General features: G+C 39.7%; 2 protein-coding genes across 2 annotated transcripts in view; one reads left to right on the forward strand and one right to left on the reverse strand.

Annotated features, from left to right (window-relative positions):
* The first annotated feature begins 5,622 nt into the window (after window positions 1–5,622).
* Window positions 5,623–16,148, forward strand: SVIP (small VCP interacting protein). Its single transcript, XM_060765856.2, has 4 exons — window positions 5,623–5,784; window positions 9,564–9,614; window positions 11,334–11,450; window positions 12,696–16,148. Exons 1-4 carry the CDS (start codon window positions 5,722–5,724, stop codon window positions 12,708–12,710), a joined length of 246 nt encoding a protein of 81 aa, XP_060621839.2. The 5' UTR covers window positions 5,623–5,721; the 3' UTR covers window positions 12,711–16,148.
* An 840-nt stretch (window positions 16,149–16,988) lies between these two features.
* GAS2 (growth arrest specific 2) overlaps window positions 16,989–26,344 on the reverse strand; it is a 156,297-nt gene continuing 146,941 nt past the window's right edge. The window contains exon 8 of the mRNA XM_060765846.2: window positions 16,989–20,025. Coding sequence (XP_060621829.1) covers window positions 19,807–20,025 — 219 coding nt within the window. The 3' untranslated portion in view covers window positions 16,989–19,806. The remainder of the gene's footprint in view (window positions 20,026–26,344) is intronic.

The raw sequence follows: 26,344 nt of genomic DNA on the forward strand, positions 1-26,344 counted from the left end.
GGATATCTAATAATACTGGATAGTAAGGCAAACTATGAGTAATTCTCAGCACCAGTAGAATCCAAACATCACTCAAAAGGACGAGGGGGCTTATCCAACAGATAACTGCAACTGTAACAATTGGCACTAGGAACTATAGGCATGAATCTTGGATTCATAAAGATTAGTTAACGCATTACTATTTTGTTCCTGTCAAACTATTACCTCCATCTAATCCACGTATGGGCAAACTTTGGCCCTCCGGGTGTTTTAGACGTCAACTCCCACAATTCCTAACAGGAATTATGGGAGCTGAAGTCCAAAATATCTGGAGGGCTGAAGTTTGTCTATGCCTGCTCTAACCTAAACCTGTTTCACTTCTGCAAAATTGTTTTCAGATGCCCAAAATTATACACATCAAGAAAGCAATATCTGATGAAGCATGATCCATTTGAAACCACTCTGAATTGAATTTGAAATATTATCTTCTCCACTCAGCAATGGGCTGTACATCATTTCTTGAACCTATCAGCATTGAGTGGCTATTATTTCCATGAATGCATTCTCTTAACTCCATTTTGCTCTAAGGCCACTCAAGCAGCAATTTTTAAAAGCAAAAATAACACACCAAGGAGAAACCAATCATTCTATATTCATTGTGGAAGTATAACTGAAAAAAAATTAAAGTGCTCAGAAAATTTTCCATTTAAGTAATTTTTATCATTGCAAGATGAAGAAGCAAGAACTGGGAGAAATCTATTTTCTTTAAATGCGATCCTTAGGAAGCAGTGCAGGTTATAACCCTATGTCATCATCTCAGGAGGGAATACAAATCTCTTTTCATCAATGAGCCCCCAAGAGCCATCCTCCAAGATTGTTTATTTCTGCTTTTCCTTTAGTGCTATGGTTTTTCTAATAACACTTGACGAGTGAAGGAAACCCTAAGGATGAAAGCTGTCAACATTGCATTCTGGCAACTAATGAATTCTGATACCCCACTATTATTCTGGCAATAATGTTTCCAATTGTTCTTTGCTTATTGGTTATGTTGTTTGTTTAAATAACAAAAACTGTCCAACAATTTCATAGCCGATGCACCAATAAACAACGAAGGATCACCCTATGACAGCACACAGTAGTGGAAGCCAATTCCCCAAAGGAAAAGTACAATAATTAACCATCATTGTCAGCAAAGCAACAATAGAGAATTGATAGTGAGCTGACAGGAACAATGGCTTCCTGGCACACTATTTGTGTTATATCAGTCTCATGATGGCCCACTTGGCCAGGCTATCACACCTCGTTTCTGGTTTCCAGGCAGAATCACATTACATGCCAATGACGCCCTCTATTGTTCCTCTGGTTATCTACTCACTGTGGATTTAGGACACATCTTACTCCGTCATTTGTTCCCCAGTGGCCATTTATCATTAAAGCTGAACTTGTTCCCTCACCACCATAATACAGGTATTTGCATGTCTATGGCAATCGACACATAAAAGGTAAAGGTTTCCCCTGACATTAAGTCTAGTCGTACCCATCTCCATTTCTAAGCCGAAGAGCTGACGTTGTCCGTAGATGCCTCCTAGGTCATGTGGCTGGCAAGTCTGCATGGAGTGCCATTACCTTCCTGCAGAAGCGGTACCTATTGAACTACTCAAATTTGCATGTTTTCGAACTGCTAGGTTGGCAGAAGCTGAGCCTAACAGCGGGAGCTCAACCTGCTCCCCAGATTCGTACCGCCGACCTTTCGGTCAGCAGGTGCAGCAGCTCAGCTGTTAAGCCCATTGTACCACCTGGGGCTCTATACAATATACACATACAATATACATATAGGTCTTCTCCTAGGCACTTCCCTCCATGTTTCTGAGGAACCTTCCACACTGTCCTATATCCCAGGATCTGATCTCGGATTATCAGCCTTAAACTGGGATATATGAGTCCCCACTGCCAGATAACCTGGGATAAACAGATCCTGGGGTATAGGGTCAGTGTGGAAGGGGCCTGAGGTATCTATGAAATGCTATAAACTTTGTTCTCTCAGGCCCTGTCTACACCACCATACCATGCAGTTTCAGAAAGGCAGTGCACTCATATACAGTGTTCCCTCACTGCTTCATGCTTCACTTTTAGCAGACTCGCTGTTTTGCGGGGTTTTGAAAATATTAATAAAAATATTAAACATTTACATCAGTTGGAGGCCAGGGACCCTGGAGGTGCAGCAGCCTGGGGCACATCAGGAAAGGCCTGTCTCCCTAGCCTCCATAGATCCCGGAAGTGCAGCAGCCTGGGGCGCAGTGGGGAAAGCCTGCCTCCTTGGCCTGCTGCTGCCTGCATGGCTCCAGAGGCTCTGCCGGGGTCTGCGGAACCAGGGAGACAGGAAGACATGCTTTGGATGGGCTGGGAGATGGGTAAGGAAGAGCAGGTAAGAAAATAATATATAAAATATATAAAATAATGTATAAAAATTAAAATTAATATGGCGTCCCTACTTTGCGGATTTTCACTTATCACGGGTGGTCCTGGAACGGAATCCCCATGATAAGTGAGGGAACACTGTAGTCCAGTTCAATGCAGTAAAAGTGAATTCTAAAACTGCATTATACAGCAGTGTAGGCAGGGCCTTGGGGTCTCTTACACTGACCCTTTAATGCAGTTCGAAATTAGCTTTGAACTGCTGCACCTGGACAACAAACTCCCACAAGAAGCGTGCTAAAGAAAGCCCCTGATGTGCATCAGTGCACACCATCTGGGCTTCAAGGATTTCCTAGGCACAGCAAAACCACTTTCTTCAAGACTGGTTTCAAATTGATTAAACAGCAGTGCAGATTGATGTGCCCTATGTTAAGATCCGCCTAGTCAAAGCCATGGTATTCCCTGTAGTAACCTACGGATGTGAGAGCTGGACCTTAGGGAAGGCTGAGCGAAGGAAGACAGATGCTTTTGAACTGTGGTGTTGGAGGAAAGTTCTGAGAGTGCCGTGGACTGCGAGAAGATCCAACCAGTCCATCCTCCAGGAAATAAAGCCCGACTGCTCACTGGAGGGAAGGATACTAGAGACAAAGTTGAAGTACTTTGGCCACATCATGAGGAGACAGGAAAGCCTAGAGAAGACAATTATGCTGGGGAAAGTGGAAGGCAAAAGGAAGAGGGGCCGACCAAGGGCAAGATGGATGGATGGCATCCTTGAAGTGACTGGACTGACCTTGAAGGAGCTGGGGGTGGTGACGGCCGACAGGGAGCTCTGGCATGGGCTGGTCCATGAGGTCACGAAGAGTCGGAGACAACTGAACGAATGAACAACAACAACATGTTAATCTCAGAAGTGCTACAAGATCCCTTTGCGCACTGGTATTCTAAACTAACACAGCTAGGACTGTGAATAGAGAGCAAACACGCTGAATACATGGAATCACAGAATCATAGAATCACAAAATCATAGAGCATAGACCTCATGGGTCATCCAGTCCAACCCCCTGCCAAAAAGCAGGAAAATTGCATTCAAAGCATCCCCGACAGATGGCCATCCAGCCTCTGCTTGAAAGCCTCCAAGAAGGAGACTTCACCACATTCTGGGCAGAGAGTTCCACTGTTGAACAGCTCTCATCATTAGGAAGTTCTTCCTCATGTTCAGGTGGAATCTCCTTTCTTGTAGTTTGAAGCCATTGTTCCGCGTCCTAGTCTCCAGGGTAGCAGAAAACATGTTTGTTCCTTCCTCCCTATGACTTCCCCTCACATATTTATACATGGTCATCATGTCTCCTCTCAGCCTTCTCTTCTGCAGGATAAACATGCCCAGCTCCTTAAGCTGCTCCTCATAGGGCTTGTTGGATTCGAGCCCAACCTTCCAAGGCGCCAAAAAGCTGGACATTGAGTCGAAACAACACACCACCTTCTTTTCTGTCTCTGTATTGTGTATACAAAACAGCATTGAATGTTTGTCGTGTACATGTACTGTGATCTGCCCTGAGTCCCCTTGGGGAGATAGGGAGAAATATAAATAAAGTATTATTGTTATTATTGTTATTACCTATGCATTCATTACAGTATAGGCCAGGTATAGGCAAACTTCGTCCCTCCAGGTGTTTTGGACTTCAACAATGTGTGGAAAGTAGAACCTAACTATGAGTCGGTTAAACGCTGACCAGCAATGAGGTTTGTATTGCTTTTATTGTTTTAATTGTTTTTACGGGTTTATGGCTATTCCTGCCGATAATATTGATTGTTTACGTTAATTGTTATCAGTGTTATAATTATTGTTGTTATTGATGTTATGTTTTTGATGTTATGTTTTTGTAATACAGGCATCGAATTGTGCCTTGTTTGTGTAAGCCGCCCTGAGTCCCCCCGGGTGAGGAGGGCGGGGTATAAGCAACCGTAATAAATAAATAAATAAATAAATAACTCCCACAATTCCTTACAGCCTACTGTGATGCAGCAGCAAAAAAAGCCAATGGGATTTTGGCCTGCTTCAATAGGAATATAGTATCTAGATCAGGGGATCCTCAAACGTTTTAAACAGAGGGCCAGGTCACAGACCCTCAAACTGTTGGAGGGCCAGATTATAATTTGAAGAAAACATGCACACTGCACATATCTTATTTGTAGTGCAAAAAAGCACTTTAAAACAATACAATAATTAAAATGAAGAACAATATTAACAATTATAAACTTATGAGTATTTCAATGAGAAGTGTGAGCCTGCTTTTGGCTGATGAGAAGGGATTGTCATTGTTGTGTGCTTTCAAGTCATTTCACCCTGAGCGAGGGCCAGGTCATTGACCTTGGAGGGTCGCATCCAGCCCCCAGGCCTTAGCTTGAGGACCCCTGGTCTAGATCCAGGGAAGGTATGCTGCCCCTCTATTCTGCCTTGGTTAGACCACACCTAAATACTGTGTCCAGTTCTGGGCACCACAACTGAAGAGAGATATTGACAAGCTGGAATGTATCTAGAGGAGGGCGACTAAAATGATCAAGGTTCTGGAGAACAAACCCTATGAGGAGGGGCTTAAAGAGCTGGGCATGTTTAGCCTGAAGAAGAGAAGGCTGAGAGGAGACATGATAGCCATGTATAAATATGTGAAATGAAGTCATAGGGAGGAGGGAGCAAGCTTATTTTCTGCTTCCCTGGAGACTAGAATGTGGAACAATGGCTTCAAACTACAAAAAAGTAGATTCCACCTGAAAATGAGGAATAACTTCTTAATGGTGAGAGCTGTTCAACAGTGGAACTCTCTGCCCAGAATGTGGTGGAGGCTCCTTCTTTGGAAGCTTTTAAACAGTGGCTGGATGGCCATCTGTCGGGTGTGCTTTGAATGCAATATTCCTGCTTCTTGGCAGGGGATTGGACTGGATGGTCCATGAGGTCTCTTCCAACTCTATGATTCCACTGGGAGTTGGTGGTCCAAAACATCTGGAGGACCGAAGTTTCCCCATGCCTGGTATCGATAGATACAGAGAAAGCACGAAACTGTGCCCCCCTTCCTTCCTTCTATCCCTTCCCCTCTCCTTCCTTCTCTCTCCTTCCTGTCTTCCTTCCTTCCTTCTCTCTGTCTCTCCCTCCCTCCTCTTTTCCCCAATCCCTTGCAGCACCTCCGTCTCCGGGCGGCAGGTGGCGCTGTCGGCGCCTCGCAGCGGCGTCGGAGGAAGGGAGACGCGGCGGTCAAAGGGCGGCAAGGCGGGGCGTGGGCTTGCTGCTTTGGCCGCCTCCAAAGACCGGGAGAGGCCGCCTGGAGTCCCGGGATGGGGCTCTGCTTGCCCTGCCTGGGCGGAGCGGCCGACAACGTGGTGGAGACGCCAGACCCCGTGAGTAGCGGTGCCACCTGGCCTTCGCCCTTCTACCCCCCCCCCCCCGCGCTATTTGGTTTCTCCCTCCATCAGTGAGTGTCTGTCTCCCAAGCTCTGGTCTTCCAGGTGCTTTGGACTTCAGCTCCCAGAATGCCTAATCATTGGCCAACGCAGCTGAGGCTTCTGGGAGTTGAAGTCCAAAACACTGGAAGGGCTAGAGTTTGGGAACCAGTGCCTGGGAGTAGGAGAGGCTGAGTTTGAAGGGAGCTTGCCTTTGAGTAGGGAAATATAAGCTTTTTCTGCCGTTTGTTCCTTGCCTTGAAAATACCTCCTCCTTTAGTTGAAATCATAATACAATCTCATCTAGTAATTACCTTTTACTTGTTCAGATCACCACCTCCCCTCCCATTCCCTCCCTCCTTTCATAGGACACGTCACTACATTGTCTTCCAAGAGATCGGGACTTCAACTCCCATCAACCCCTGCTAGCTTGGCCAACTGTTAGGAATTCTGGGAGTTGAAGTCCACACTCCGGGGGCCAGACTAGAACAACATGGAAGCAGCAGGCGTTTCTGTATTCAGAAATAGAGGCTGGGTAACCCTTATCCAGAAGTGTTGTTGAAGGCTTTCATGGCCGGAATCATTGGGTTGTGGTGAGTTTTCCCGACTGTATGGCCATGCTCCAGAAGCATTCCCTCCTGACATTTCGCCTACATCTATGGCAGGCATTCTCAGAGGTTGTGAGATCTGTTGGAAACTAAGCAAGTGGGGTTTATATTTCTGTGGAAGGTCCAGGGTGGGAGAAAGAGCTCTTGTCTGCTTGAGGCAGGCGTGGATGTTGCAGTTGGCCACCTTGATGAGCATTGCAGCTTCAAAGCCTGGCTGCGACATTCACACCTGCCCCAAGCAGATAAGAGTTCTTTCTCCCACCTTGGACATTCCACAGATATATAAACCCCACTTGCCTAGCTTCCAACAGACCCCTCAACCTCTGAGGATGCCTGCCATAGATGCGGGCAAAATGTTAGGAGAGAATGCTTCTGGAACATGGTCATACAGCCTAGAAAACTCACAGCAACCCAGTTATCCAGAAGTATGTTGTATTTTTGTTTGTTTTTGGAATACCTGGGACCCAAGTTTAAACATGAAATTCATGTATGTTTCATACTACTTCATCACACCAGAGCAGTGGCTCTCAACCTGTTTATCCACAGATGTTTTGGCCTTCAACTCCCAGAAATATTAACAGCAGGTAAACTGGCTGGGATTTCTGATTGTTTTAGGCCAAAATATCTGGGGACCCACAGGTTGAGAACCACTTCACTAGAGAATGGATCCACTTTAAATCGAGTTTCAGCCTTCTGCAGAATTCTGGGATGTGTAGTTTAGGGAGGAGCCTTTAACAGCCTCACTAACCTTTAACAGCCTCAGCAACCGGAATTAACACCTTAAAAAGAATTTTGTTAATGGAACAAAGTTTGTGTAACTTGAACCATCACAAGGTAAGTGCAGCTGTCTCAGTCACTGATGTAGACAATTTTGGACGTCTAGATAAGGCAGGCATGGGCAAACCTCAGCCCTCCAGGTGTTTTGAACTTCAACTCTCAATTGTGGGAATTGGAAGTCCAAAATGCCTGGAGGGCCAAGCTTTGCCAATGCCTGTGATAAGAGATGCTTGATCTGTAGATCTAAATATGGCAGTTTAGAAATCAGACCCAGCTGTTAGGATTTCTGGGAGTTGAAGGCCAAAACATCTGAAGACCCACAGGTTGAGAACCACTGGTTTAATGGATGAGATGGATTATGAATTTGCACAGGAACATCAGCGCTTGGTGTCTTTTACTCAGAAGTTGAATGCCTGCCTATCTCTTTATTTATCTATCAATAAATATTTTTAATGATATCTGATAGCTTATCATACACTGCAGACAACATCAGAGTGGCTACTCCATATTCCAAACATTGGCAGTAACACAGTGACTTCATATTTCCATTTGAAGTTGAATCTTATCCATAAACAGAACAGAAGAAAGCTAACTTTTTGAGGATATCAAGTCTTTCAGGGTCCTTCAGTGCAGTCCAGCCTTAAGAACAAAGGTTGGACAGAGTATTTATTTATTTATAGTATTTGTACTCCACCCTTCCCACCCCTAAGAGGACTCAGGGCACCTTACAGAACATACATACAGCAAATATTAAATCCGGGAGCCCCCGGTGGCACAGTGGGTTAAATCCCTGTGCCGGCAGGACTGAAGACTGACAGGTCGCAGGTTCGAATCCGGGGAGAGGTGGATGAGCTCCCTCTATCAGCTCCAGCTCCTCATGCGGGGACATGAGAGAAGCCTCCTACAAGGATGATAAAAACATCAATTCATCCGGGCGTCCCCTGGGCAATGTCCTTGCAGACGGCCAATTCTCTCACACCAGAAGCGACTTGCAGTTTCTCAAGTCGTTCCTGACATGACAAAAAAAAATCCAATTGTACAATTAACAAGGAAAAAGAACACAAACAGAGGTAAAAACAGTTTTTACCATCCTATTTCCAGCATCTTGGGGGGGGGGGGGGGGAGAGGAGGAGGATGCTGTTACTTCATCTTCCATGCCGAGCTTTCCTCTGATTGATGTCCTTTTAATTGTGCCTTTTTTAACCTCCCTGATGAAAGCAGTACCTATTTTTTTCTCCTTGCATTTCTGCTTTCGGCCTACTGGGTGGACAGGTGAGATGGGACTAACAGTGGGTGCTCACCCCATGGAGGCTTGAACTGCTTATCCTCCGATTGACAGGATTTTTCTGCAGCATAGTTGTTTAGCCTGCTGTGCTAAGCCTGGCCCCAGAAAAATCAATTTCTGTCTGTAGGCCTCGATTTCATTTCCTTAGCATACCATGCAGAAATAGATCCAGATCCTTAATTTGACACCCTGGATGGAAGGTGCTGCTGGCACTAAAATGCCCAGAAAGCAACTCACCCAGATGCACATCCGGCTGCATCAGTGTCAGAGATAAGGAATGACATTTGAATGACAGCCTGTGTGTTTCACTGAAGCATGAAGCACCTTAGCTTAGTTTGAATAATAAGAAAATATTGTCATGGACCCCTCTGAGTCTTCAGGGGAAATACTTAACATATTCAGGCTGACCATTTCCTAGTGCTCTTAGGAACTGTCCAGTTTATTGCTGTCCAGTTTATTGTTGGACAGTGTTTGTTTAGCACCAGGAACCATTTACCTGATAGCAGTGCTGCATAATTGCTCTTAAGATATTTTGGTGACTAAAATTCAACAAGCACAGCCACGGTTCTAGTAGAGCAAGCAATATTATCTGTCCCTGTCATTTCCCACTGCTAACAGGCTTGGATGCATCCACACAAGCTGTTTTGCTTGGCTTATTTAAATCCTGAGCTTCATTAACTGGAAGTTTGACTGGTCCACAACTGAAGCCATGAAAAAGATAACATACTCTGCTTGTCTTCATACTCTCCCTAGACCGTGTAGCACTTCCATGCATGTCGCTCAATAATACTGAGAAAGAGAAGCATCTTATCACTTGTATGCATGTCAGAGCCTCTGTGCTACCAATATGGGAAATACTTGAAATGAAAAGAATCTCAAATTGGCAATTAGGAGAGAAAAAAGCTTATTCTGTCACTTGTAGACTAGGCAGTTAAACATGGCTCCACTCTCTAATAAGCTACAATATTTACCTGGTTAGAAAGACCCTTGGAAGACCGTTGTTCATGTGAAAAAAAGGGTGTCCATGAGGGGTTTTTTGTAATGGTTCTTTTTCATATTTTCCATAGGAAATGAGAAGAAGACAACTTGCAGAAGCTGCAGAAAAAAGACAAATGGAGGTAATCAGGTGCTTGGGTGCCTATTCAGATATTTTCTTATGCAAGCAATATAAATAACAGCTCTTCTTTTGGAAATTGCATCCTTTAATTATGTGGGAGAGGTACTATCATACTGCCATTGCAGTTAACTGTATCATTGGTTACAGCTAATTTACATGGAGTTTAGCATCCACCTGACATCATTATCTTTATTATCCCACTTTTATCTCGATTGAAACACAAACTGGCATATAAATAAATGTAATAACTAGCAATAGTACCTTGGTAACAAACATTTAATAATAGGCTATGTAGAAATAGCATAAAAGCACACAAAGACGAATGAGAAAGTATTTGCAAGATCAGAAATTTATGAAGCTTATTTACTCTTGAATTATTGGTGCATCTAGCTCAGTATTGTCAGCACTGACTGACAGCAGCCCTCCAGGATTTAAGGCAGCAGTTCTTCCAGATCATGCTAAATTTCCAAGTGATTGGCTGTTTTTATGAAAGGTTTTTGCTGAACCATTGAGATACAGACTTCATCAGTGCACAAAACACTGCTAGTAACTAGGCTTGTGTGAAGTGCTGTCCTAGGTCTATAACTGTCTACTGCAATCCAAAAATATCTGCAGCACCTCAACCTTCTACCTCTAGTCTATAATCATCATGGTGTTGTGTCATTCAGCAGACAAAGCTAGGAAACCTTTGGTTGTGAATTTACATTCTTTGGTGGTGCTTAATTGAAGATCTTTATGATTTACTAGCATTTGTTTGTTTATTTATTTATTTAATGCGTATGTCACCCAGCAAAGTTCAAACAAAAAATAAGAGGGTTAAATTACAACCAAAACAAATCAGCTGGCACAGGATTAAATTATTAAAATGTTGAAACCCAGAAGTAAAATTTAATGAGTGAAACATGAAATGAAGGCCTGATGGAAAAGGAGGATCTTAACATGGTCAGATTACATTTCTAATCGATGTGAAATGAATCAAGAGAGGTACAGGGGTCTGAATCTCACTGCAAGCTTTGTGTTTATTTGAGGCCAGTTCAAATGTTACAGTCTACTACACGAGGCTGCCTCTGCATACTGGTTTATGTCAGCATCATTGAGGAGCAAGACTTGCATTTCTTGATGCAGTCTCATCATATAGATGTCTTTGTGAAAAGGTGAAATCAACCAGGAATTGCTTGATTTTCAGTTATGGACTACAAAGCTGGAAGTGTATCTCTTTCCTATGTCCCATTGTCCTAATTGAAATTTCTTGCCACCTCCACACCTCCAATGTGTCATTGCACTATAATAGCACAGTGTGGTGGAAACCTGGCCACATTTAGCTTTTGCCCTCAACATGGCCATGTGAGACAGGCTATGATCTCATGTTTTGACTAATTCTCATATTCAACTTCATCCATCCATGGGATTACAGGAATGTATAGCACTTGTGTCGAGAATCCTTACAATGATAGAAATCCTAGAGTTTGGAAATTTAGTTTTGCCGAGCTCAAAAAGTACTGGTGGTCATACTGGATACGGAAGCTATGGATCAAAAAAGCTTTCCAAGCTGTGATCAGATGTCCCATAAACCCTACTGTTTAAACATATATACCATAAATGTAATAGTTAAAAATAGCAGCCTTGTAAGTATCTATATTTCACAAAAAAAGCATGTGGAAGATATTTACTATTCATGCACAGCCTCAAAAAAACTAATTTTTTGAAATCATTTTCAAAGGCTGCTTCTCGAGGTATTAAAAATCCATCTTCAGTTGAGCAAAAGAAGAAGAAACAGGAGGAAATGGAGAAGCGTCTTGAATCCACGGGCCCTGGACCAGAAGGAGGCGGACTAAGAGTAAGAAATAAGGAAAACACTGCTATGTTGGACTGAAGACCTACTTCAAGCATTGGAAGGGTCTTGATAGCACTGAATCCTCCAGATTTTTGTACTACTGCTTCCATAACTACGTACTTTTTGCAGAGCCCAGTAAGGTTACTGGAAGTATAGTCCAGAACCTGTGTTTTTAATACCAGACTTGTCTAATTCAACATTTTGTTCCCCAGAGTTGGCTACAATTGTATGGGAAGCTCACACAAAGGACATAAAGTAAATAACTCCCCACTTCTGGTCTTTCTCAGTAACTGGTCTTTGATTAATTATTCATATCTACCTTATATTAAAACATTAATTTCCCATCATGTTAAAAGCAGTGGTTCTGTAAAGTGACTTGCTTTCATTTTAGCAGCAACTATAACTTATGAAAAGATGTGTGTTCTAGGTATTTTGCCCCCAGGGAAGTGAAATTGTTTTGAGAGTTTACTGAAGGTGTAGCAATTTTATTTAAAGTCTGAAGACACTTGACTAATAGTTAAGCTTGATGTAACCATGAAAAAAATTACAAGTTGCTGAAACTGCTACATGAAAATCTTGCATTTCTCTCAGAGGTGGGCTGTTTGTATTACATACATGTGAGGTACAGTAAATCTTCTATATGGGGAAATAAAAATCTTCTGTATGAGGAGATTGTGCCATAACCTGAAAGTGGTCTTTCAAGAGCTGATGAAGTGAATAGGAAAAAATAAGTATCTATTTCATCTGAAATAAATTGGTAGTGCACCTACACTGTACATTAATTCAGGTTAGCACCATTTAACTGCCATGGCTCAATACTGTGGAATCCTGGGAAGTGTAGTTTGGTAATGCCCCAGCACTCTTTGGCAAAGAAGGCTAAAGACTTTGTAAAACTACAAGTCTCATGATTCCTTAGCATTGACGATGCGACGGAAAATGATTTTAATGATGAAACGCTGAGATTTGTATCTATATTTTTAATTGTTAATTGTTATTGTTTTACATGGTTATTTTATATGTAAATGTTTTGACTATATTTTTATCTTGTAGGGCATTGATTGCCAAATGTAAACTGCCTCGAATCACCTTCAGGCTGAGAGGGGTGGTATACAAATTAAATAAATAAATAAATAAATTGAGCCATGGAATTTAAAGTGGTTTCAAACTTTATTAATTATACAGTGTATATGCACCCTGAGATTATAATGGATCACTATACATTAAAATAATCTCTTTTTTCATTTTTAGTGGCAAGTTGGATAAGTTGAATCACTACACATTTTCTGAAGAGAAAGAATGAATGTCTTACTGCCAATACCTTGCCAAGTTCCTGCAGTTGAGTGACACTTGTTTGTTTTTGTCGTCTTGCTGTTGTTTGCCTCTGAAGACGCAGCAGTAACTTTGCCACTGTAGCAAGGCAAATGAAAGATGTGCACTAAGGATACTTTCAAACCAAAACCTCACACTGTTCAGCTGGGATGGCCAAAACCAGGCACTTACTAGTTATGCTGCCATATTGTATAACTTTGCATGTCTTAACTTCTTGAGGGGGTCAGAATGTAGACGAGATGAGGCAGATATATGAAATGTTCTAACCCTGATTGTTATGGGAAATTCTTCTGCTTTTACAAATGGCCTTAGATATGTAAGTTGTCCACCTTCCCTCCTGGTGCCAAGCCCTAATCTGGGGTTCCCCTGCTCTGGGCTAAAGCTAGCAGTGTTGTCAGCAAGTAAGGGTTTTGGTTTTTGAGGGTTGAAGCTTTTTGTGCCTTCTGGGGGGTTGAATTCACATATTTAATGAAAATGTTGCCATGTCCTCCTGATTTAACCTTGTAAATGCTCTTTCTGTTTGTGGGGATGTAGAAATACAGAACATACTTTTTAACAGAACATACTTCTGCTTTTACCACATTGGGTATACATTTGGTAAGGAAGTACCATACTAAGGAAGGAACCTATGGTGACATTTCTGTATTTATGAAAAGGTCAATGTAAGCTTACTCTTAAACATTCTGCAAATTAGACTTCTGAAATTTTTCAAATGTAAACAAATGCTTTAAAACATTAATATTCATGTATACTTAAGTTCTGATAAATATATTTATGTGATTTATCTCCCTGATTTTTCTTATTTAAGATATTTGATGGCTACTCACCTACCAACAGCTCATTCTGTCTTTTTCCTCTCTGATTTTCCCCTTTTTGATTTTTGAACATGGCCATATAGTCCGAAAAACCTACAAGAGCCCAGTTTCCCCTTTTTGTTCTTAGATTCTCTCTTCTTTCTCTGAATGTGTGGTATATGTATGTACATATCCATCATTGGATATTTTGGAAGTGTCTCACTTCATGTATTGGCTACCAGTACATTTGAGAATGGAGATTAATTGGTTGACCTTAACTGTAACCATCCACAATAGAATGGACACCCGGTTGAACAGAATCCTTCACCAATCCTTGAGCCTCCTTTGCTACCCAAGTTTGATCCAAAACGTTGAGTGACCCTTTGGAACATATTTGAAAGGGAAATTCATACTGTACAGGAGTTCATGAAATATTAGATTAATATTCCCAGACAGATTTAGGGACTGAAAACATAAGACAGCCTCTTAGAGATGATCAGAGAATGAAATCAACTGGTAGTGGAAGAAGTGAAGCTTCTGCTGATTTTACCATTACTTTTTCTACTAAAAAATAAATCTGGCAGTTTCTTATTTGTCCCCAAGGTGGCACACTTTCTCTTTTAAAAAATGGCTTTAGGAAGAGATGTAAAACAAGCCAAGTAGTATGGCAGTTCTGCTCTGTCTGGCTTAAACGCAAACTTGCTTTTTCTTTTTTGTATTTGCACACAATATGCCTAATTTACTGTTATTTAAACTTTTGATCCCCCTCCACTATAATCCCAAAGCATTGTAACAGGCAGCAGACACTTTATTTCATTAAAATGAAAATTCGGATTGGATTAAAACAGGTTAAAGCAGTGGTTATCAATCTGTGGGCCCCCAGATGTTTTGGCCTTCATCTCCCAGAAATCCTAGCAGCTGGTAAACTGGCTGGGATTTCTGGCAGTTGTAGGCCAAAACACCTGGGGACCCGCTGGCTTAACAGGTCCCAGGTTTTTGCTGTGTTAACCTTCTAAATGCCTCCCCCCCCCCCCAAAAAAAATTCTAAGCAGTAAAACTTTGGTATTGTGTTCTTTCCTTGAAATGGCCACAGTATTTCTATAAAACTAATTTTGTTAACTGTGTTCTTCAGCAATTGGAGCTAGGAAGATTTATCTTCATGATAATAGAATAATAGCACTGTTTTTATGATTGCAGTTGCTGCACTTAATACAGCTGTGAAACTTCTTGAGTTATGATCATTTTGTTTTTGTTCATTAACAACTAAATCTGAGGGCTAAACTGGGAAGTGGATGTGAGTGGGCAATCCCATTTCCACATGCTCAGATCCTGTTAGATAGCTTTATGTTTAGCATGAAAATTTGAAGGGCAAAAAAAAAAGGTTTATACTGAGATATGGTGGATTTTGTGTCAATGAGCTGGTGAGTTCAGGCTTTCATCTCAACTTTAAAGAAACTAGGCAAGGGGTTGAAACATACCTCGCCCTGGACTTCTTAGTGAAACTCAGAGCACATTAATCTCCCCACTGAAAGGGGAACCCTTAGTGCAGTGGTTTTCAACTTGTGGGTCTCCAGAAATCCCAGCTGTGGTTTTTTTTCTGAGCAATGCCAATGTTTCTTATAGCTTAGACAGTAGTACAAAATTACTGATGCTTTTCATGTGCTACATGCATAAATATCTGATACAGTGGCCTTTTAGCGTGGCTGCAACTCTTCTCCTTTCTAGCCCTTAACATGATGCAGTTGGACACTTTTGTGGCTGGAAAGAATACAGTGCTGTTTTAAACTATTCCACTGAAGTGTGATTTTTGTTAACATCTCAAAAGGATTGTGGCCTTTTAAATATTAATTCCTCAGACTTGATAATGATGGACATCTGTGTCGCTAGCATTCATATATCATATTGCCTTACTGGCCAATATAACACCAATATACCAATAATGTGGGATAATAGAAGTTTCTAATGATGCGGAACATGCTTCAGGAGGCTTTTGCAGTGAGACATTGTAGAGTGCCAATTTAGAAATGTATTTGTTTTGGTATTTTTAATCCTACCATTAGCTTTTAGAAAATGGATTTATACTAGATTGAGATCTCATTGTCACATTATTTTTGCACATAATGCATTGGTTTACAACAGGATCCCCCAAATTGATGCCCTTCAGATCTACCAAACTTTGATTTTATGGCATTGGCCATGCTGGTGGAGATGATGAGAGGAGAAATCTAAATTATCTTCAGCACACCATGTTTGAAAAGCCTTTTGTATTCTATCAACAAACATATTTGCTCCCTCTTCTAAAAGACAGCTTTACCATACATAAAAAGGACTTATAAAAGATGTGGTCATTACAGAATTGGAAATGCTTTTTGTGGCCCCATAAATAGGTACCCTCAGCTATTTTCCAGCAAATCAGTGATCAGTGGTTTCAGAACATATACCCTTGTTTCTGTGCATAAAGATCTTTATTTTTAGAGCAATTAATGTTATTAATTAGCATGGAAACAGCATTCCAGTTGTGCAAAGATTCTTTCAAAAACAGACATTGTCTGCTCATGAAATAAATTCTATTAAATTATGTGGGTTTTCCATGTAATGTTTATTGGATTGCATAGTCTACAGCCAAAGGTAGCTGATGATAGAAATTGTACTCTACCTTTTGTAATGCAGTGATAGTAATGTTCAAAGAAGTAGCCATATCATCTAAAAGGAGGGGGGGTGGCAGAATTTTTAAAAATTGTGTTTATTTTCATGGCTATAAAACATGAATGAGCAAACTTTGGCACTCCAGGTGTTTTGGACTTCAACTCCCACAATTCCTAGGTAGTCCAAAGATGCTACCACATTCTTTTTCTCTCTCTTCCTCCTTTTTGTAATGTCATGAGTTGCCCAGTGTAAGGTAGTTCATCACAAACCACATAACCATATTAAGGCAGGAACAGAGATTGCATAATTGTCTCCCATGAGATACATCAAATTGAAATTCTCCATTTTTGTATACAAAGTATTCCATATCACTGGAAAGAAGTAAGGGAATTTTTGCCTCTTATCGGGCTCCAAGTTAAATAGACAGACCTCTTAGTTGAAATGGAGGAAAGGCTATCAAAGATCTGTAGCAACGTTGCCCAAACTTTTGTCTCCCAAATAAGTTTGGACTTCAACTCCCAGAATTCCTGAATGTTGGCCAAGTTGGCTGGGGCTTCTAGGAGTTGTAGTCCAAAACGGCTGGAGTATCAAAGTTTGGGAAACACTGACTCATAGCACATATTTATACTATTTGTCTTAGGAGTACTGCTTATGGTTAAGTAGGAGCTAGTGTTGACAGAGCCTTAATCCTGAAACAACTCTGGAATCTGACTAGCTGATGTAACAAGTCTTTCTGAAATTACTATGTTGCAAATAATAAAAGTTTTAAGACTTTCTTTAAAAAGTATTTCTTTATTTCTAATGCATCATATGATTTCAGCTCAAATTTATACAGTCATCATTCAAACAATCCTCGAATAATGATTTTTTTCCTAGCAAGGCACAAAAGTTATCAAGTACAAAGAAAATTAGCAAACCCTATAAACCAAACCCCAGCATTCCTATATATCATGGAGATATGTTACCTAATCCCCTCCCCTCACATTTATCTACAGCAAATACAATATTTTCATATTTTATTCAGTATGCTCAAAATAAACCCAGAGGCAGAGAATATCCCACTGTGTCATGTTAGGATATGTGTCCAGGACTGCCTTAAGCCATACCATACCATACCATACCATACCCTTCACTCACAATAGATAGGAAGGCCATTCTAAAGGCAGACAACAGGCACCCAGAGAACAAACCAGGGAGTCATTTGCTACTGCAAATCAATGTATTCTCATGTCAAGTTAGAAAGGTGTGAAAGTCATGAATCACTCCTAAGTTGAAAAATCTTGCAAATGTTTTACATTTCATTTATCTTGAAGCATTAAGTAATAGTGCTTATAAAAGTAGTTGGAAGGTATAGCAAGAACATTAAAATATTACTCATTCTGAGATTGTGGACTAGTGTAAAGTTTTTCCACCATTACTTATCCTGGCTTTCTGGGAGGGTAATAGATGTTTGATGGCTGATACTGTAAGGGAACTTTTCAGATCTTTTGGGTTAGGGCAGAGCTGTCTGGCTACTATTGCAGAATTTGAGGAAAAAAGCGTTGCACGAGAAGGCACTTGATACCTTCTTGTGCTGTGTCTGACAAAGTACTTACACTGTGTTAACCTCTAGTTACGCTAGTGTAAGTCTCCAAGACTTGTTTGCATCTCTTCATTACCATAGAAAAGGCTTGGTTGGTAATCCTTAAGGCTTAATGTGAAAAATCTCCCAAATAAAACAAGGTTGTGAAATAGAGACTGCTATAAACTCCAGAAGGCCAACAGATTGCCTGAGGATTCTTGCATTTCTATCCAGTTATTTCCAAGATAGATGTGCTGTCTAAATGGAAAGGCAGCTAATGCCACCTTTTGCCTCACCCTGCTCATAACTCTGTCTCTCAGGTAATGCAAGCAGTTTTCCACCAGAGTCAATGTTTTGGCAATCATGTGACAAAAATGTGGATTTCAAATGGAAATGTATCCCTCCTGTAAGTAGTGTTAAAAATGTGCTCATCACAATGAAGCTGAGATGGTGCCTCCAAGCTATGTGTTACACTGCAAGATGCCAGCAACTATCTGTTGTGTTGTCTTCTAAATTAAACCATGGTTGAGTTGAGTTTGGGAAGCAAAGAAAAAGGTTACTGGGAGATTCCCCTGGAGTCTTCAGTGAACTAGTTTCTCCTCTCTCATAGGTCTTACTTGGTTTTGGAGGGAGGGAAACAACACAATACAAGTATCTTTTTTTGTCCCCATACGAAACAAAACAGAATTTGAGAAAAGTGATTTAGAGTTTAAACGTTCCTTGACAGCTCACAAAAGGTGACAGAAGAAACACCTGTAGAAAGAGATCAGCTTTGATAGCTCGTGCCACCTTTTGTGCCAGTTACAAAATGTGGGTTCCATTTGCTCATAAAAAGTGTTATTTTACTTCACATTTTGCTGTGACATATGGAACATATGAGTACTTTGTTACTTTTACAATCCTTTTAGTATAGCATATGGGTTGGCTAACAAAGGATTCACCCATAAGGGTGAAAATGACTATTGACACTTGACCTACTACTGCTTATCCATCTAAATCTGGAACAGAAAAAAATTAATGTTGCTTTCACTAGCAGTACATTTTTTGTTTTATACATAACTAATGCATGCTTCTTTTTTGTACTGATTAGCACTACCTATGGAAAAAAAGATTTTTTTTCATTAAGATATAAAGGTGAAGAAGTGCAGGTATCTTCCTACAGTTGCTACCCAATATCTGTTTTCATTTCATCTCAGGTAATAAACTGTCACCTGATTCATTTTTGGAGCAACTGCTGTAAACAGGAGTAAGTGATATAAGGGAAAATCTCTCAATTGCAAAAGAAGATTAATTAATTTCAGTGGAGACACTCAATGAGCAACCTTCCAAAATAATACATGAGAGAATCAAGTTTCTTCCATGAATCCGGTCTGCAAGCATGGGGACTTATTGTGTGTTGGAACAATGATGTATACGTTGCCAAGTATTGCTTAATCTGACTGTTTGCTCCTTTTCAGGAACTTAGGAAGAACACTTCCTTGCTCACAGCTTGTAAAAATTTCTTTTTAGACAATTACACACATGCAAAATTGAGGCACTAGTCTGAAAAATCACTCTTCCAAGCTCCGTTCCCCTTATCTTCTACTTTCAGAAACTGGAAGTAAATGTAATGATTTACACATACAAAGGGTGTATTCCACCGCTGAGCTACACAGAACTCTGAATTGGGGGAAGTTCTTGGGAATCATATATATTTTTCATACAAATATATCACATATTATTACTTGAATGTGAGTCATATTGTTTAAGTCATTCTAAGAATACATTCATAGAGTAATAATTTGGCTAAAAATATATGTCTTATTTTTTATTAGATTGTCGTAATTAATCTATCAAGGGTAACTTGCCATAAAAAGGTACAGTACTAGAAATAAATATCTCTACAGTTCAACAATCCACAAAATGGGCTGTCATTTCCAGTCTGCATGTAATTTTCACAAGTCCTTTTAAAGCATCAACTAATTTCACTACAGTTGAGAAGATAGTGTGGGCCTACACATACACAGTCCCCAACAAAACAGGAAACTTTTCACTTAATCTCCTTTTTGGATTTGTAGTGGGCAGAAACAACTAAGTAGCTGTCTGGATTCAGGTCCTTGATGGTTGGAGACTTGTTCTGGATTGGGGATGTTTTCCCATCCACACGAGAGATCTGCAGCATTCGGCATGGGTCATGTTTCAGCAAGTACCCTGCAAATGTCTCCCATCCTCCTCCTACACGGACCATCACATGTTTGTTGTGCAGCATCTATATTTTAAGAAAATATAGAGAATAAATAGATAAACCATTAATCAACATTAAAAATAAAGTTATTATTGAAAACACAAAAAGTCAAAAACCGTGTAATCCTATTTCAATCCTTAAAATCGTTTAAAAAAAAATTCCTTGATAGTAGGTAATGGGTATTCCATAAATTGCATGGTAGAAACACAAAAGGATTGTGTCCAGAATCATTTTATATATGCATTCATGTACACAGAGGTATGAAGGCTCAAGGATAAAAAACAAGCTTCATTGACTCCCCAACAGAAGATTTTTAAAAAAAAGACGCTAGAAATGATTGGGGGAGGTGGTCACTGCAAATGAACACATTGATAACTGCTTTTCCCTCAGAAATAAATTCCAGACATGCATACAATTTGTTGTTGCTATTGAATACATTAACATCCAAGCATGCATCTTTTCAAGTATATAGTAATTCCAGGAGGTATTTACGGATCTTATCAATCTAAACTGAGTTCTTTGGTTGCCATAAAGGGTCTCTTCCCTTGCAAGATGTGCATTTGAATTATTGTAATATGGGGTCTGGTGGTGTGATTAAAGTGGAGTTAAAGTACAGCAGTAGCTAAGAAAAGAGTCAGGGTGGTGAAGTTATATGAGTTTGACTGTGACGTTGATGTCCAATATTTCAGTCGCTGCTCAAGCATAGAAACCCACTGGGTGACCTTAGCAAGTCATATGCTCTCAGTTTCGGAGCAAGGCAATGGCAAACCCTGATTATGGGATCAAAACAGTCTGGGTTGCCTGGTGAACGGCCTACTGCAGAAATTATCAAAGTTATTTCAAAAACATTTTGCAAGCAGCATCCTGACAAGAAGCATGGGTTCTAGGCTTACCTTAGTCCCCATTTGCATCCTGCAGAGGTACAGTAATATTTTGATGGAACTCTTGCTCCTCCTGGGAATCACAGCAGTTGCAAATTTGCTCAATTTTGAAGAGACAAACAAGAGTCTATGGGTTTATCTACACTGTAGAATTAATGAAGTTTGACACCTCTTTCATTGCCATGTCTCTGTTATTGAATCATGGAAGTCCACAAACCTCTCTTAAATTAGGAGGGGGTGAGAAAGCGATTCATTTTCTATGTTTATTATGGTAAAAACAATGTGTGTCAGGAAACATGGATATTTATTCTGATCAAGATGTGTTTAGGACCACTCACAATAACAACAAAATGAATTCATTTATGGGATAAAAGAATTGGCTGTGGGTTTGGGGGTCTGGCAAGGTATGAAATGTCATCTCTTGCCAAGTCAGAACTCAGTGAAAGATTCATAAAGTCTGGAGTAGATCAATCAACATGAATCTTTGTAGGTCACCTTTCTACCTATGCAACAAATATAGGGCTTTTGAAATTGAATACTACTCTGCATTGAAAGCATGTCCACTCCCCCATATCTACCACTCAAACACATAAATATATTTCACATGGCCGAGCAGATCTGTTGAAAAGATCTGTCAACAGTTGAATGTTTATCATCATCCATCAAGGGTCAACCGTTTATATGATATGAGCTGTTTTTATTTCAACTATAAAAGGTTCAGATTTTTGTTAGCGTGGAAATTGAACTATATATGATACATTGGGAGGAAATGTTATAGCTCTGCATTCCTGACACAAACATTACTTGTTTTGGTGCAAAATATTTTTTTACACGAAGTTATAACACTTTGTGTAAAAATATTGTGTTTTGTTCAAACATGCTCCATTTTCAGCAACCAAAGTACTAAAATGCAAAACAATTTTAAAAATATACAAAAATCATTCAGGTTTTTTTTTCTGCACCAATAATCCTTATCAAGTTTTTATTTTAAAAAAACATTTGGGACCAATAGAAAGCTCTCCCCTTTTCTTCCAAATGGAAAACCATTTTCCTCAGCCTGATATTTTCTTTCAGACACCAATATTTCTTCTCAATTAAGCAAAGTATAGTAAGAATGAAGACCTAGATGCATAAACATGACCTCAAGTCCATCAGTTCATCTATGACATCAGTTTTTTTTCCTGAGAGTGCACAAAAAGCTGATCCTGGGGAATTGTATCACATGATAAATTACAACATTTATTTATTTATGACATTTATATCCTGTCTTTCTCACCCCAAAGGGGACTCAGGGCGGCTTACAACAAAGGCCCAATTCGATGCTTCAAGCACATATAACAATGAAACAACATATACATTAAAATCACATGATTAAAACTTATAAATTAAAAACAATTACTGGTACTTAAAATCACATAATCCAGAAACATAAGCCAGGAGTCATTCCAGTTATCATTTGAACTGTTCATTATTACAGATATCCCAGATACGGTTAGCATGGAATTTTCTGAGAAACCAATGTTTAGGATTTTCTCATTAACTATTTTTTCCACCTTGATTGGAATGGATCACTAAGGTTAGTGGAGCCCGATCTTTAGGTATGAAAATCAGTTCTAACCAGAAGTTTACTTTATGCATTCAAATCTGAGACTCAACAGAATTCTGACCAGTCTCTAACCATAAAGTACATTAGACACACAGTTGGGGAGGCTAAGAATGTGTCTTAATTTTTTTGTCTGGACAGATTCCAAGGCTACGATGCTGACAAATGCACAGAGTTGTGCTCTGTATAACATTTGAGTCATCATCATCATCATCTTTATTTATATTCCACTTTTCTCCCTAAACGAAACCCAAAGCAACTCACAACATTTTAAAAACAATACAGAGAATTATTATTATTATTATTATTATTATTATTATTATTATTTCTAGACCTCCCTCTCTCCTGAAGAGACTCAGGGCAGTTTACACATACAAAAAGGCAAGCATTCAATGTCTCAGAGGAATACAAGATCAAACATACTTATAATAATACCCTATAAAACTATATTTACAATAAGGCATAAATAAACATCTATAAAAACATTGAAAACATGAATTGCTAAAGGTACATGCTGGCTTCCTTTAAAAAAAAATGACATAAGTGAGCTGTTACTGCTCTGTGTGTTTCAAGTGGACAGGAAAATGGCTCCCTGACATTCAACTGCTGCAACAACTGCTGATAAAACCATGCCAAAATGATACAGTTGTGTATTTGTTTGTTTAAGCTGTCAAAATAGTTCATTTCTCAATAAATTTATCTCATCCTTTTATAAAGATATCCAGTTTAGCAGTCATTATCATATCCTGTAACAATAAACTCCATATGTGCAGTTTGCAGTGACTTGTGCATTTTCACTATTACCGTAATTACACTGTAGAAATATCTTCCATAACCTTGAGACAGGAAAAACAATTTAGGTATTTTTCTCCAATGGGATACCAATTCAAAAGCTAATAATTAAAATCAATCTATCACTGTTGAAGAAGTGCCTACTCATTATTTGTTATAAAAATAACGCATGAACAGAAATATACAAGACACATGAAGAATATATATTTTTTCAAGATGTTTGGTTTTGAATTGCCTCGTTTGTGTTTCCCGATTATATGAGATTGGCTCCAGAGAAGCATGGATAGAAGAAAACATGACAGTGTGCTATTCTGTGAATTGCTGTGAATATGCTAGTGGAAAATAATGTTCCAAAAGATTTCCCAAAGTTCCTTGGTTTGTAAAGATAATTTTTGATACTGAAAAATCTATGATTGCACTGTGTTCCATAAAGCTGTTTTCTAGATAGATTTTGCAGATGTGCTTTTGCTTTCTGATTAATTCAAGCAAGCCAAATGGAAAGAATTACGTATAGAGATTAAAGTGAATAACTATAGGACAGGTGACCCTACAGTAAAGGCATTCTTTCACTATAGTCTAAGAAAATAATAAAAACAAACTGCTTTATTAAATATACAGTGACTTAGCTCATAAGACTATATTCTCTTCATCAGCCCACATCCTTGGCTAAAAAACAAAAGTCAAAGAATTTACAATGGTGAATCTATATTAATATCAGCATTATACTTACTGGGGGATGTTCTGTTCACCAATATAAAATGTGATACCTCACATCAGAGCAATTCATTTAGAGAGAAAATCCTATCTAAGAGGGTAGAAACCAACAGAGAAAAGTTCAGCCTACCAGAGGCCTCTGGTTGTCCCAGCAGCCAGTGGAACTATAAATGAAGTTTAAGTTTAATGGTTGAAAACAGGATGTTCCGAGTTTGACTTAATGTAATTTCAAGGTAACTTTAGATAGAATGGATCCCAAACCATTTCATCCTGCCAAGTGAGCCTCCCAACCATATCAGTCTGGGGTTGGGTTAGCTAGTTTCTCTCTCTGCAATAAAAGCAATGGACTGAAAGGAAGATCTGAAAGTCTGACGAGTCTGGCACATATAAATGCACACACAATCTTCACTGCTACCAGCACAAATCAACATATTTTAGGATTACGCAGTAAGTCCACTGTTTCGCATGTCCTTGATTCTTCCCATTTAAGATTGCACTTGTAATGAACTGTAATTACACTTATTTATTTGCTCATTATTCTCCTTCAGATTCAGATTACTGCCAATTTTACACATAGAAAATGATTGTTGTCTTATAAAGGGAGTTTCATTTATGAATGAATCAGATTTCAACAGCAGAAGCTTAAAGAAACTGGATCTGTGACTTGGAACACTTCGGATTCCTGGGGATACTAGAGTGTGTTTTCAAGCACCTATTATATTTTCCATATGCAAGATTTCTTTCCAGGCTATTTATCCATTAAATAAAACATTCTCCCCTAAGTCTTCAGATGGTTATATGCAGACCCTGCCTTCTTTATATTTCAGCACACTTTCTTTTTTGCTGTTTTATATGTAATAATGTCCTGAAATGGCACCTTTCCAAAAGAAGGTTGCTGACTGAGAAAATATGCTTCTTGCTGAATGTTGAAGAATACAACAGGTGTTTAGAAAATTAACAAAAAGGCAGAAAACCAGAAATCAAACACAGAAGCTGCATAATGATGACAGAGTGCTTGATAGCACTAAAATAGAAGGTCTTAATTAAGAAAAGTAAAGTCATGGCTGAGCAGATTGAAGGCATATCTAATTCAGAATTATGATTAAAGGGTTGCCATTACATTGTCCACAGAACATGGCCATACTGCCCGGAAAACATACAGCAACCCAGTGATTATGGCCATGAAAGCCTTTGACAACACAGTAAAAATACTGGTTAAAATACACTGATAAAATGCAGATTAAAATTCACAAGTTAAAATTGCTTGAGTAGGCCTGCTGGAAGAGATGAAATGGACTGAATTCCATAAAAGCTTAAGCTAAGAATTTTTCTTAGTTGCAAAGGAACAACCTTACATCTTTTTAAACCTTGTGAAATCATCCACAATGCTTAATGGATAATGTGTATGTTTTGTGCATTATATCAATATCATTATACCCACTACACCAGGTATGGGCAAACCCTTGGGCTCTTTTCTCAGGCTCTCCTCTCTCACACCATCCTATCCTTCCATCCTTCTCTCTTTCCTTCCTCCTTCCCTTCTTCTTTCACTTTCCCTTCCACTCTCCCTCTTTCTCCTTCCTTCTTTCCTTTTTGGCTCTTCTTCCTTCTCTCTTTCCTTTATCTTTCCTTCCTTCCTTCTTTTCCTCTGTTTTCTCTTTTTCTTTCCTTCCTTCCTTCCTTCCTTCCTTCCTTCCTTCCCACTTTCCTCCCTCCTTCCCTCTCGCCCTCTTTTTCTTTCTATCCTTCCATTTCCTTCTTCCTTCCTTCTTTTCTCTTTCCCTCCCTCTCTTCATTTCTTACCCCCTCCTCCCTCCCTCCTTCCTTTCCTTCCACCCTTTCATCCTTCCATCCTCCCCCTCTCCTTCCTTACTTCCCTATTGTCTTTCCTTCCATCCATCCTTCTCTTCCTCCCTCCCTTCTCTTTTTCCTTCCTTTCCTTTTCTTTCCTTCTTTCCTTCCCCCTTTTCTCGCTCCTTCCCTCTCTCCCTCTTTTTTCTTCCATCCTTATCTTTCTCTATTCCTTTCCTCCCTCCCTCCCTCCCTCCCTCCCTCCCTCTTTCCTCCCTCCTTCCCTCTCTACTTCTTTCGTCCTTCCTTCTCTCTTTCCTTCCTCCTTCCTTTCCTTACTTCCATGATTGGGCAGCCAGTTCTCCTAGAAGGGAGTGCTAGCATGTGGCCCCCAAGTTAAAAAAAATTGCCCATGCCCGCACTACATGATCTGTACTCATGAATTCACCTTGGTAAAGCTTAACCTGCCTTTTAGAAATAATAATGTTGATCATCCTTATGAAGCTTTTGTAAAAATGACAAAAAGTATGATAAATATGTGAAACACTTTGAAACATCTCAA

The sequence above is a fragment of the Anolis sagrei genome, chromosome 1, assembly GCF_037176765.1.
Source record: "Anolis sagrei isolate rAnoSag1 chromosome 1, rAnoSag1.mat, whole genome shotgun sequence".
NCBI lineage: Eukaryota > Metazoa > Chordata > Lepidosauria > Squamata > Dactyloidae > Anolis > Anolis sagrei.